Source organism: Equus przewalskii, chromosome 26, assembly GCF_037783145.1.
Source record: "Equus przewalskii isolate Varuska chromosome 26, EquPr2, whole genome shotgun sequence".
Taxonomy (NCBI): Eukaryota; Metazoa; Chordata; class Mammalia; order Perissodactyla; family Equidae; genus Equus; species Equus przewalskii.
Genome location: NC_091856.1, coordinates 34,229,753 through 34,241,797, shown reverse-complemented (window position 1 = coordinate 34,241,797; position 12,045 = coordinate 34,229,753). Strand labels below are relative to the sequence as shown.

Below are 12,045 nucleotides of genomic sequence, written 5' to 3'. Positions count from 1 at the left end.
AAAAGTGACACCACCTTCCTGGGGAGCAGTTTAGCCAGAGTAGAAGGGGCTGGGGCAGTTAGGGGACTTTTGTGGAAATCCAGGAAGGAGATGGTACAGCAGTGGTGATGGGGAGAGAGACAAATCTGAATGAGTGTTTGGTCCATCAGAGTTCTCCCATGATGTTTCCTGGACTTGGGTTAGCTAAAGCTCGCCCCCTCCAGCAGGAGCCCTGCGGAAGTCCAGAGTGGCCTCCTCACTCCTCCTAACCTCCTCGAGGACTGTCCTACGGATGTTCAAACACAGTGAAACTTACATGAAACTAATTGTGAACAGGAAGAAGCCAGGGAGAACTGAATGTATGCCTGTTCACAGCCCAACTTTTAATTTCCAAGGACTATTTTCAGAAAGCCAAGCTTGGTGTTTTCCTCAGAATAGAAACACCTCTGAACCTGTCCCATGTCAACTGCAATGCTTCAGTTCCTGTCTTCTAAGAGACTCTTCCCACGTGATTGCTTCACGTGTTCCCATGTGCTTCAAAATCAATAACACAGCATGCAGGCTTAAATGGCCACAGCTCAGGTTTCTACCTTGACCACTAGCCAACCCCAAAGGCAGGTTCCAAGAGCCCCATTGACCAAGTGTTTCAGGTTGTTCAACTCCTGAACTCATATATTAAAGTTGACTTTTTAGCACCCATGGGGCATACTGACAGTCCCTCTTTTATCTGCACTATCCTTGAGCTATCTCCCAGCACTGTATTGGGGGTAATTCTATTTTTGCCAACTTAATTTGTTCCAAACTCTTGAAACAGTGAGAAGGCACTGGTTTAATTTGTCATACAAAACTGTGAAACTAGAATGGTTTGGTTAGAATGCGCCACTGAAGTGCCCTGTGCAGGACCAAGTGTGGACAGAGGAGGTTGGACCTGGGTGTGCTCTGAGCCCTACCTGCATGTCATCTCAGACCTCCAGTTTCCTCACTGGTGAAGTGGAGGAGCCTTGGATCCAGGGTTCCTGACCGGACCAGCCATCACAGTTAACCTGGGGAGCACGTTCAAAGCCACTCCAAACCTACTAATTCACACACTCCAAGGGAGGGACCAAGGAATCTGTACATTAAAATACAAAACAATTCCCCCTGGGGTTCTGACACCAGCCAAGTTTGAGCACCACCAGGTGAGACCATTTGTAAGAAGCCTCTCCAGATTACCTTGGGCAATTGAATGGCTGTGAACTGTTGTCGCATCATCTGGAAAGCAGCTGCTCATGGGACCAGCTGTAGCGGCTTGTTCTGGGGATTAAATGAGAGGAGCGTGTGGAGGGCCTGGTGCGGGGCCTGGCATGGAACATGCTCAGCAGCTGGGAGCTGGGAGTTTTCCTCCACTCAGCAAAGACCTGTTGATGCCTATGAAATGCTGGGTCTCGAACCAGGACAGCGTAAACGAAAGAAATCAAGTTTCAGTCAGTCTTAAATGCTATGAAAATTTTAAATTTTTGGAAGGATAAAGAGAACCAAGACAACAGGTATGGGAATAATATTTTAGCTAGAGTAAGTGGGAACTGCCTTTCTGATAAGGTGACATTTGAGCTCAAGGAAATGGAGGAGGAGCCATGTGAGGGTTTGTGGGAAAAGCAACCCAGGTAAAGGGCACAGCAAGCACAAAGGTCCTGAGGCACGATTGATCTTGGCATGTTGAGTGATGCAAGGGAACCGTGGTAGGAGTCAAGGTGAGAAAAGTGAGCAGGAGGCTCAGCTCCTGGGACCTTGGATGCTACAAGTGCCTCAGGTTGACTTCTCTACATCCCTGCATGTAGTCTCCTTAGATCACCGACAGGTGGATAAAGAAGAAATTCAAGCAGGACATTTAAGATCCTTTCCACCCCAGGATTCTGTTATTCTATAATCATGGTTTTGTTTTTTGTTTTTTTTCAAGCTTAGTAGTAGTTACAACATCATTTCTTAAAGTCCAGAATTATAAAATTGATGCTGATGATACTTTTCTCTCTTTCCCCTCAGCTTGATATATGGTCCAAATCCAACTATCAGGTATTCCAGAAGGTAAGTCTACTTTCGCTTCTTACTCAGGAGGCATTAAGGGAAATATGAATGCTTTGAGGTATAAACATTGGTCTTAAATCAAAGGCTTTTTTAAAAATGAAAAAAGCCAGACACAATAGGCTGCTTACTGTATGATTCTATTTATATGACATTCTGGAAAGGACAAAACCTTAGGGACAGAAGTCAGATGAGTGGTTGCCAGGGGTTGGGAGTGAGAGCAGGAGATTGTCCCCAGAGGGGTACAAGGGAACGGTCCGGGTGTTGGAAATAGTCTCTGTCTGAATTATGGTGGTGATTACACAGCTCATGGAACTATACAGCTACAAAGGGTGAATTTTGCTATATGCAAATTATACCTTTAAAAAAAATCAGAGGCTTTTGAGTTGTTCCAAGTTTGACCCACAGTTTTAACTCAGTTTCCCAGAGCCCTTGTGGTCTACTCAGGTGCCTTAGGGACGGGCTGAGGGAAGCAGGATGGCCCTGCCCTCACCCTCCCCCGACCCCTACTCTGTGCTCTGGTGATATCTTTTTCAAATATTGGGCTTCCTCATGAAATACTGTTTGGGAAATGTCAGAAAACGTGAAATGTGACTAGAGAAAATCCATTTCCCAATTTCTGATGGTGAAAGGGTCCCTTCCCTGGACCAGCTCAACTCCTGGGGCTTATGAGGGTTCCCAGCACCTCCCACAGCACTCAGGCCAGTTCCCCGACAGGGTACCATCCGCTTTCTTCTGTCTCATCCATTCTCTGTCTCTGCTTTCATCCAGCAGTGTAAATAATAGAGTGGGTTGTAATTTCATTCATTGCCTCATCAAGTTCAACAACAATTATTTAATGAGCCCCTTTGCCATGTGGCAGGCACTCTGCTAGGTGCTGGGAATACAGGGAAAAACAAGACAGACAAGGAGGCCTAGGAAATAAGATAACTCCAGGTCGTTACTGGGGGCTGTGATGGGGGAACAGCAGGAGGGTCTCCTTCACCTTGGGGAGTCACAGGAGCAGAAGCTAAAGCGAGACGGGAAGCATGAGAAGGAGCCCGCCATTTGAAAAGCCTCGGGAAGAGAGTTCCAGGCGATGGATGCGACCGCCCGGAAAGCTTGTGTTGAGGAACGTGCCTAAGAACTGCTGGAAGCCTGTGTGGCTGGAGCGTGCAGTGGAGGTGGGAGGCAGAGCCCGGGGCGGGCAGGGGTCTCTGGGTCCTGGGATGGAATTTGGATTTTATTCTCAATTCAGTGAGAAGCCCTTGACGGATTGATGCGGAGGAGGGACATGATTTTGAAAGCTGGACCCAAGTTATTCCCACTTGAGTGATAGCTCAGAGAACATAAAGCTTTTTTTTTTTTTTTCACTGAGGCGAAATTCACAGAACATAAAATGAAACATTTTAAAGTGAACAATTCCGTGGTTTTGCAACCGCCACCTCTCTCTACTTCTAAAACATTTTCATCACCTCAAAAAGAAACCCTGTGCCCCTTAAGCACTGAGCGTAAGGCTTTTGTAGCAAAGGAGCGTGAGGGACCAGCCCTCTAACAGACCGGACGGAAGGTCCGTCAGGACCCCTCCACAGTGAAAGGGTACACAAAGGACCTAGGCCTTGGGCCAGGGGAGGGGCCCGCGCTCAACTGCACACAGATAAGCATGAAAACGTCGTGATCTTATCACAGCCAAACGCAGGGTGCTACCCTGGGCTGGGTCCTGAAACGGAGAGAGGATGTTCATGGAAAACTGGTGCAGTCCCAACAGCTGCTGGAGGTTAGTTAAGAAGAAGTGAGCAATATTAGTTTCTTAGTTGTGACAAGTGTACCTGGTAGTGAAAGGTGTTAACAGTGGGGCGACTGGGTGGGGGGTACGTGGGAACTGTGTGTGCCGTCCTTGCAACTTCCCTGTAAAGCTAAAACTAATCCAAAATTCAAAGTTCGTTTAAAGAGAAAATCGTCGTCTTAAGCCTTCCAGCGCTCCTTTGCCCTGCCGAGCTCCAGAAGCACAGTGGGGAGACCCCTGCCTCCCGGCCTGGGGCCTGAAGGGGAGAAGCCTGAGGTCTCACGGAGGCTCTGTGCCGGCGCCTGCACTGTCCTCTCAGCGTTCTTATCGGAGGGGCCAGACCTGAGGCGTTGACAGGTTCAGCGTGCGGAAAGTCTCGGCCCTCAGTGCTAACTTTGTCCGTGGCTGACTGCTTTTGTCATTTTTTCCCCCAGCAGCAGCTTGAAAAACCTTTTAAGGAGAAAGAACACTGGTCATTATCTGCATCTTGTTTCCCTTGAACAGTGAGGAACATTAAAACAGTTTTCTTTCCTTTTTCTAACCTGGCTTATTTCAGTGTCCTCTGGTGTTGCAACGAGTTACCTTCTTCTGGCTCAGAAGAAAGGGGGCGATGACCTCAGGGCCGCCAGCACTGCAGACCCAGAACCTTGTCTTTTAACAATGGCCCCATTTCCATTCAAATACCTTTTATGAGGGAGGGGCTTGCACAGGCTTGCCTTTGCATATGTACTTTTTAAGGTTCTGTGTGGTATTTAGTATTTTTGAATGCAAGCGGAAAGTTTATTAGGAAGTTGTGAAATGTGTGAAACACAGATTTGGTGAAGCACAGATGTGGAGAGACAGTGCTGTATTTTTCTTCCACCTCCCCTAAAAGTAACCTGCCAGGTGCTCTCTGTATTTGTTTAAAACTAGAAACACTCCGAAGCAGTGTTCACAGTTTGCTATTAGTCTGCTTGGAGAGATTTAGGAGCACTCACCAGACCCTTTCTTGTGGCTAACATAACATCTGAGGCAGCAAAACGGGTCGTTCATAGGGACGGAGGCCATCTCCCTTGGTAAGTGGCGCATTGTCTGTATAAGTGCAGAGGCCTTTCTGAGGTCCCTTTATCTTCTCTCCCTTCGCCTATTCTTAGCTAAACCCACTGGACCTCTGATATTGCCCTGTACTGGATTAAAGAACCACAGTTTGGGGACAGGTGGTAGTGCTTTGTGATTAGAACAAAAAGCAGCTAGCGAAGTCCTTGTCCTTTTTCAGGGGCTGGTGAGAATTAGGGGATTGGAGAGTCCTCTCTCTTCCCTGCCAAAGCATTGTCTGCTTGCTGTCAAATTAAGGAATATCTTGGAATGTAATGTAGTACAGAATAAAGCTTAATCCCATATCAATAAAGCTTTCAACTAACCATCATCACATGGAAAGGGTTTGGGATTTTGTAAAAATAAGAAAAGTCTATTTCATATCTTCGTGCTTGCGGAAGACGTTGGTAGAGAGGATGAAGAATGTGCAGTGTGGAATCGTGGAGGGGGTGACTGCAACGTGCTCATTTCACTGTGTTAGTCTCAGGCCATGGTGGTGGTCAGAGGGCAGCCAGACTGCACTGAAAGCGAAGCTGAGATCACTTTCTCCGTTGCAGATTCTGAAGGCCTGGTGCGATTTATGGGATGATGTTTAGCATCTCAAACTCAAAATGCCAAAAGAGAAGAATTAGGTGGCAACATTTCTAAACTCTGCTTTTTAGTATCAGCTTTTTCTCAGAATTCTATTTCCTTCTTGTCCACCCACTTCAATTCCGGGTGTCCTGATTGACGTTGCTTGTAGCATTTCCCAGAAAGACACCGTTGGAGAACACTGTGGTAAACATTCCCTCCTGCCGTCAGCTGTCTGCTTATTCCCGTCCAAGTGGCGGGGTGGGCAGAGGGTTGGTCATCAGCATTATCCAGAAAGGCTCAACCTGAAACAGCAGTACAAGTGCATGGGGAGCGAACAGGGACGTGGTCAAGGAGGTTCCTTGACCATCACTAAGGGGATTTCTCAGGCAGAAAATAGTTCCAGTGCCCTAACTATGGTGGTAGGTGCCGTACTGTGCCCCACCTCTGAGACGGGAATACTGGGCTGCCAGCACCAGCTCGCACCATACGTTTGGAGGAAATCTCTCCCTGAGTCGCTCCGGTGTCGAACTCCAGGACGTCCTTTCTCTGGCATTCGTTAGGTGGTTGCAGTTACTGTGTGTTGTGTGTGTTTTCCTGCCCACAAGTAGCAGCAGTGCCCACCGCGGAGAGAGGTCTGTTGGGAAGGCGGGAAGCCCTCCCAGGTCTTTTCCCGCAATGTGACAAAGCAGGGGGGTGAGGAGGGGGCGCTACTTTGCAGAGCCAAACTGAGTCTCCGCTCGCCTTCTGATTTCTGGAAAGTGATGTCAGGAGCTAAGAGAATGGAAGCGCACACCTGTAAAATTCTCAGGCCATGCCTGACTCCCTGGGTTAAAGAGGAGCGTCCGAAGTCCTGTCGCAGACCCCACCACGTGAAGCCAAATGTGGCCTGCCTTTTGCCTGCAATGGGGACTGTCAGCAAGCCCTTTTCTCTTCCTCATTAGACCCCTTACCTGAGTGTGGGGAAGCGGCCGAGGGTTGGGGACATCTTGCTGTGGGTCCATGGATGCCGACAGGTTCCCATCATTTACTGTGATGCCCTGGAGGCTCTTTGCACTTCATCCTAGGGCGAAGAAGCTTTTTATAGCCAGCACGTCTCCAGCAGAGCAGATTCAGAGAATGGAACTTAGAAATAGGGGGGACCATCTGAAAGGGCAGAATTACAAAGAGCCAGGAAAGGTTTCAAGCGTGTTCATATTTTTTTGACATTTAAACTCTGCAGGAGCAGTCGCCGTTTTGATCTTTAACCTCCTCATTTCAAAACACTGTGCATTTTCCTCCAGTAACTGAGGAATAGTGAGAGCCAATCTGCAGCTACTTACTGCGTTAAGTCTTGGCAGGGAGGCTGGGGAAAGCAGCGGAGTGTGTGCGGCCCCAGGGAGGCAGGTGGAGCCTCGAGACACGGCTTCAGAGGGACCGGCACCTGCTTCGCAGCTTTTTCACTCGGAGGCAAAGCACAGAAGTCATAGAGCCCGTGGATGTCCACAGTCTTATTCTGGAGGCCACAGAGGAAGAGTAGCCCTTTTAGTCCTGTGCCGTCAGCAGATCTTAGCTGTGGACAGGTGGGTTGTCCATGTGGATAATGGTCTGGGCAGGTTGCCGCTGCTTCTTCATTCCTGTGTTCCCTCCTTCGTCGTCCCTCTCTCATTCATGCTTTGATACAAAGACTGGGCTCTATCTGGGGACAGACTTTGTCAGGAGATGTTAACCGAGGGGCCACCTAGTGCTTTTCAGCCGACAAGGCTGAGTCATCCTGGAGGAGTCAGTTCTCGGAAATTTTGGATATAGCGAGGACCTCTGAGTGCCTGCCCAGATAGTCTGTGACAAACCTAATGTCACTACTTCCACATCCCAGGAACGGGAACTGTCCCAACATGGGCGAGTTCCCGGAGGACGTAACTCTCACCCTCTCTTGAGCAAGGCTTTGTGGCTTACGGGACTTGAGCACATGTGCGTGCTACATCTTTGCATGTTGCCAAAGAGGCTCAATAAAGTCATTAAATTATTGTGAATCTCAAGCTCTATAATATCTAAAATTCCTTCCTACTTCCTGCATTTCCTTTGAGAAGCCCCTCTTGAAACACCACAGATACAGGCCTGGAAGAAGCTGCGGTTGTAGTGAAAGTTCCACGACCCCGCGCCGAAGCTGGGCCCTCTCCCTTGTTTGGTGCCCCGCTTAGGCGAGGCCATTGGCAGAGGATCCTGCAGCCTCCAGAGGGAGTCTCTTCATGTCGTAGAAGGCCTTCTGCTTTTTCCCTCTACCACCTCTCAAACAGCCCCCTCTTCTCCTAAATGCTGATTAACTTTTTCCAAAGAGGAGAACATGCATTTCATAGACTGTATATGGTGGCATTTGCGTTCTTCACTGTGCATTCTGTCGCTGCCTCACAAGTGTGTCTGGGCGATCCCAAACAGATAAAGGCGAGGGAACAGCTTTCACCAGTGCAAGGGCAAGAGGGCAGCTTAGCGTAGGAAGATGGATTCCAGTCAGTGGGCTCTGAACGAGTGACGGAGCGGGAAGGACGGCTGTGTGAGCCAAGTATCGGGCTATTGACGAGCTTCAGGGAAGGAGAGGCGGCGGACGATTCCAGGGTCCTCCCGGAGAGCAGCCCTTTCCTGAGCTGACAGCTGGACCGTATTGACCAGGTTGGATAAGCAGGAGGGAAATAGGAGTGGACGTTGTTAAGCGTCAGCCCAAGGGGCCCTGGGAGCTGAGTGGGGGAGGGACCGTTCCTTCTCCGCAGCTGAGAAGCCTTTGATCACCACCTGTTCGCTTCAGGGGCACATTTGAATATTCACAAGCTTCTAAAGCCAGAGGAGATTTGATCTTATGAAACCCTTATGATACCCCAGTACGTTCCCTCTGCGCGGCTCCCTCGACCGCTGCTGAGTGTGGCGATGACCGAGAGCCTTGGTAGGGTGCTCCCACGGACCCAGTCTTCCGAGTACAGTGCAGCAGGAACGCCCAGCCCATCCTGCTGGAAGCGGTTTGTGCTTCTCTGCATTGGAGGAGTCACAGAGTGGTCGGTGTCGTCTCTATAGCTTATTTCTTCTGAGGACTTGCACAAGACCCAGTGTTCTCCAGTCAGGATCCAACAACCACTTCTGGGAAGCCTGTCCACCCACTGGTCTCCAAGCCGTCTTCCCAGCCCAGCAGGCAGCCCAGCGCTGCAGGCCAACTTCCCAGGACCAAGCCTGTCCACTCCACCGTGCGTTCCAGTGACTCCCCCGTCTCTCCAGCCCTGGTCGACCTCGGTCACATTCCCCACAGTGACTATTCCAGAGAGAGGCAGTCCTGCACGGTGGCTGAGAGCCATGTGTTCAGACCATGGCTGACCACTACTCCCTGTGTGGCCTAACTTGCCTCAGTTCCCTCCTCTGTAAAACAGAGATCGTAAGACTACCTGCCTCAGAGAACTGATGTGAAGTCACTGAGTCCAGAGGGTGAAGGGCAAGGTGACCTTCGAGCCTGGACTCACTTGACTTGTCTCAAGTGCTTGTGAGCAGTGACCGCTCCTCTCCTGAGAAAGCTCCCCTGCATCCCGCCGAGCTCTGCCCCGTTGGCCACTCCTTCTCATATCTTAGCTGCCACGTCTTCCTGGTCTCTTTGCAGTGGACGTGGTGGTGAAGATGCAGGCTCTGCAATCAGACAGGCCTGGATTCCCATCCGGCTCTGCTGTGCGGGGGCCAGCCAGCTGGGGGACCTTTGGCCAGGAATTAACGTCTCTTTATGCTTCAGCTCCCTCAGCCGGAGAAAGGGGAAATAAAACCTCCTTCTTCAGGTGCATGTTGTGAGGATTCAGTGTGATAAAGCTCATGAACAGCTTGGCACTGCACTTGCCCAGAATTCGTGCTCAATAATGTGAGCTGCTCTGATCATTGTTATGGGGATGGGCACAGAACTCAGAATCCACGGCCATCTATGTGTAGGGCCCAGGTCAAGTCAGGTGTTTTTTGTAAAGTAAACTAAAGACCAGCTGCCATGATGGACGCACATATTCCCACTGAAGCATCTCCGTTTTCTCTTTTCTCCGGACATATCATCTGCTCTCCTGGTCAAAAAGTGAACTAAAGAAAGAATAAGGCACCCCAAATTACAACCACTCAGCAGTACCCTTTGGGCATCTCTGACATGCTGACATAGAATCACATTTCCATGACCTGGAACCACCCTTCGTGTCCTGAGAGGGCTGGTGGCACCTCTGGTGATCCCAGAAGGCACCTGAGATCACTGTGTTCCACCCTGACTCCCCACCTCCCCCCCAGCAGGGACTAGGCAGGTGGTGCCTGGCATCGTGGCAGCAGCGGCAGAGCTGCCTCTCGGGCAAGGCTCACCCCCTGCTCTGCAGTCTCTGTTCTGTCTCCTGTGGTTGCCTGGATTTTGATGGGGAAGTAGGTGGTATTGTCTGTATTTCTTAGGAGCCCAGATGTCTTTGGATGTCTTTCTCTAACTGCAGGGCTGTTCCTGCAGAAAATAACACCACACTAAGTGAGTACAGAACAATTCAGGTATCTTTGGGCTTGGACTTTTCTGGCAGCCAGCAACAGAGTCTGGCATTTTACCATCTGGAAAGCATTGAGCTTTTTTCCTTTCGTCTAAATGAAGAGCCTTAGTTCCTTAATCCTAGGAAATGTCAAGGACCTTTTGTGTGCAGCTCCTCTTAGCCCTGCACAGGCTTTTGGTAGAAGCTTGAGGCTGGCCAGGACCATGGAGAGTTCCCCAGTGGCACACAGGCCCTCCTCAGAGTGCCCCATGACCTCAGCTTTTCCCACCCCCGAACCTCCCTTTCACTCTGCTCCCCTAACCCCACTGGCCAAAAATAAGTCAGTAGACTCTCACCTACTTTCTTGCTCACTCAGGTCCTACGAGGTGAGTGACGCCAGCGCAGAACCACCTTTGTGAGCCCTCTCATCTCCTTAGAGGCCCTGAGCTGGGCCCAGGGAGGACACATGAGGCCAGCGTGGCCTCCTCCTCACAGAGAGCACAGCCTGGGATGAGGTGGAGGCTCCTGGTCAAGGTTGGGCAAGCACAGGGCTGGGGTGTCCACAGGGTGCTCCTGGGGCTATAGGCAAGCCCAGGGGATGGGCTGAGTCTCAAAGCGGGAGAAGGGCTTAGCCATGGAGGAGCATTCCAGGCCCAGGCAGAGACGCAGAGTCAGAAAAGCAGGTTTGTGAGGAGGAATTGCTAAGGCAGCCAGTGTTGCTAGAGTGTGACATGGGGCTGAAGGGAGACAAGGCTGGGACCCAAGTCTCCCAGGACCTCATATGCCATACCATGCCACTGCGTTTCAAAGGACGCAGGGGTTTTGTGGTTGTTTTTGTTGTTTTTGTTGGTTTGCTGCTGGAGGCCGTTCACAACCAGTCTGTGCTCAGGGGTCCAGGGACTTGAGGGACTGCCCTTTAGGGTGTCAGTGGCGTCTTAGCTAAGACTTTAAAGAGGGTTGGATGGAACCCGCCCAAAGCAAACACAGACTCCTTTTGGAGGCCCCTGTATGTGCCACAGGCTGTGTTCAGTACTTTATAGAGGAGTCTCCTTCTCAGACAGAGTTTGATCTCAGAGCTGTGACCAGGGATTTCAAAGAAGGTGGAGCAACAGTGTCTCTGTTCCCCTTTCCACTTCCACCCCAGACGCGCTGCCTCTGATCTCATCCCAGAGCAGCATTGCCAGGCTCTGGTGGACAGATAGAAGCCCTTCTGAACAAATGGCTCCTTCATCAAGCAGAGAAGGAGGTATTGATCTCGTCTAAGTAATCCCCAGTCCCCCCGGACTGCAATGCTTCCTCCTCAGGCCTCTAGGCCTGCTGAGCCCGCAGCATACAAAGCCAGGGTTCGGACTAGAGACTAGAGCCGCATAATAAAAACTAAACCCCTCCTTCCGCTCTACTGTACTTATATCCCGGTTTTAGAAGCTTGTCTCTGCTCACTCCCACCCACTAGCACTTTCAGGACTGACTTCATAGCATTCCAGTCTTGAAATAATGATGATTCCTCTTTTTGTGGAATGAGTACTTCTGGGACTGTTTTAAATATTCTTCATAAAACCAGTGCTCATCCTTGGAGCAACTTCGCTGGCTGGGATTGCTGTCTCTTTAAACATTTTATGCGCTAAGTTCATTTCTTTGACTCCTGGATCCACAAAGAATTTTCTCCCTCCAAGAGATTCCTGCTGTCCCTCTCCTTAAGCGTGGGTCTATCCTTGGCAAAACCCCGAGTAGAGACTGAGACTCTTGGGCTAATCTCCCCGTGTAGCCTTGAAGTCTATCCACCTGATGAAAGTTCATTTTTATTTCTTTGAGTTGTGGGACCAGCATGTGTACAACCAGCTGGCACATGTTTGGCTTTGCTGCCTGTTAGTCTGTGCTCCAGAGTCTCGTTGAAACCCGTCGTGACGGGAAGACGTTTCCAGAACCAAAAGCAGTGCCATGCTGGTGGTCTGGTTCTGAGCCGAACTCTAAGTTCTTTGTGACCGGCCCAGAAACTGAGGATGCGCGAGGGTGATGTCACATCAGGGCAGCAGGTGGGTTCCTGGACAGGTGCCCCTGCGCCTGCTGGCATCAGCTCATCCTTTGTAAAAGAGCAAAGGGCTTTGATGTCACCAC

At 50.3% G+C, this 12,045-nt stretch overlaps 1 protein-coding gene across 3 annotated transcripts in view; it reads left to right on the top strand.

Moving 5' to 3' along the window:
• Positions 1 to 12,045, top strand: part of MED27 (mediator complex subunit 27) — a 198,435-nt gene that overhangs the window by 169,066 nt on the left and 17,324 nt on the right. For all 3 annotated transcript variants that reach the window (XM_070595378.1, XM_008524281.2, XM_070595377.1), the window contains exon 6: positions 1,999 to 2,040. In XM_070595378.1, coding sequence (XP_070451479.1) covers positions 1,999 to 2,040 — 42 coding nt within the window. The remainder of the gene's footprint in view (positions 1 to 1,998; positions 2,041 to 12,045) is intronic.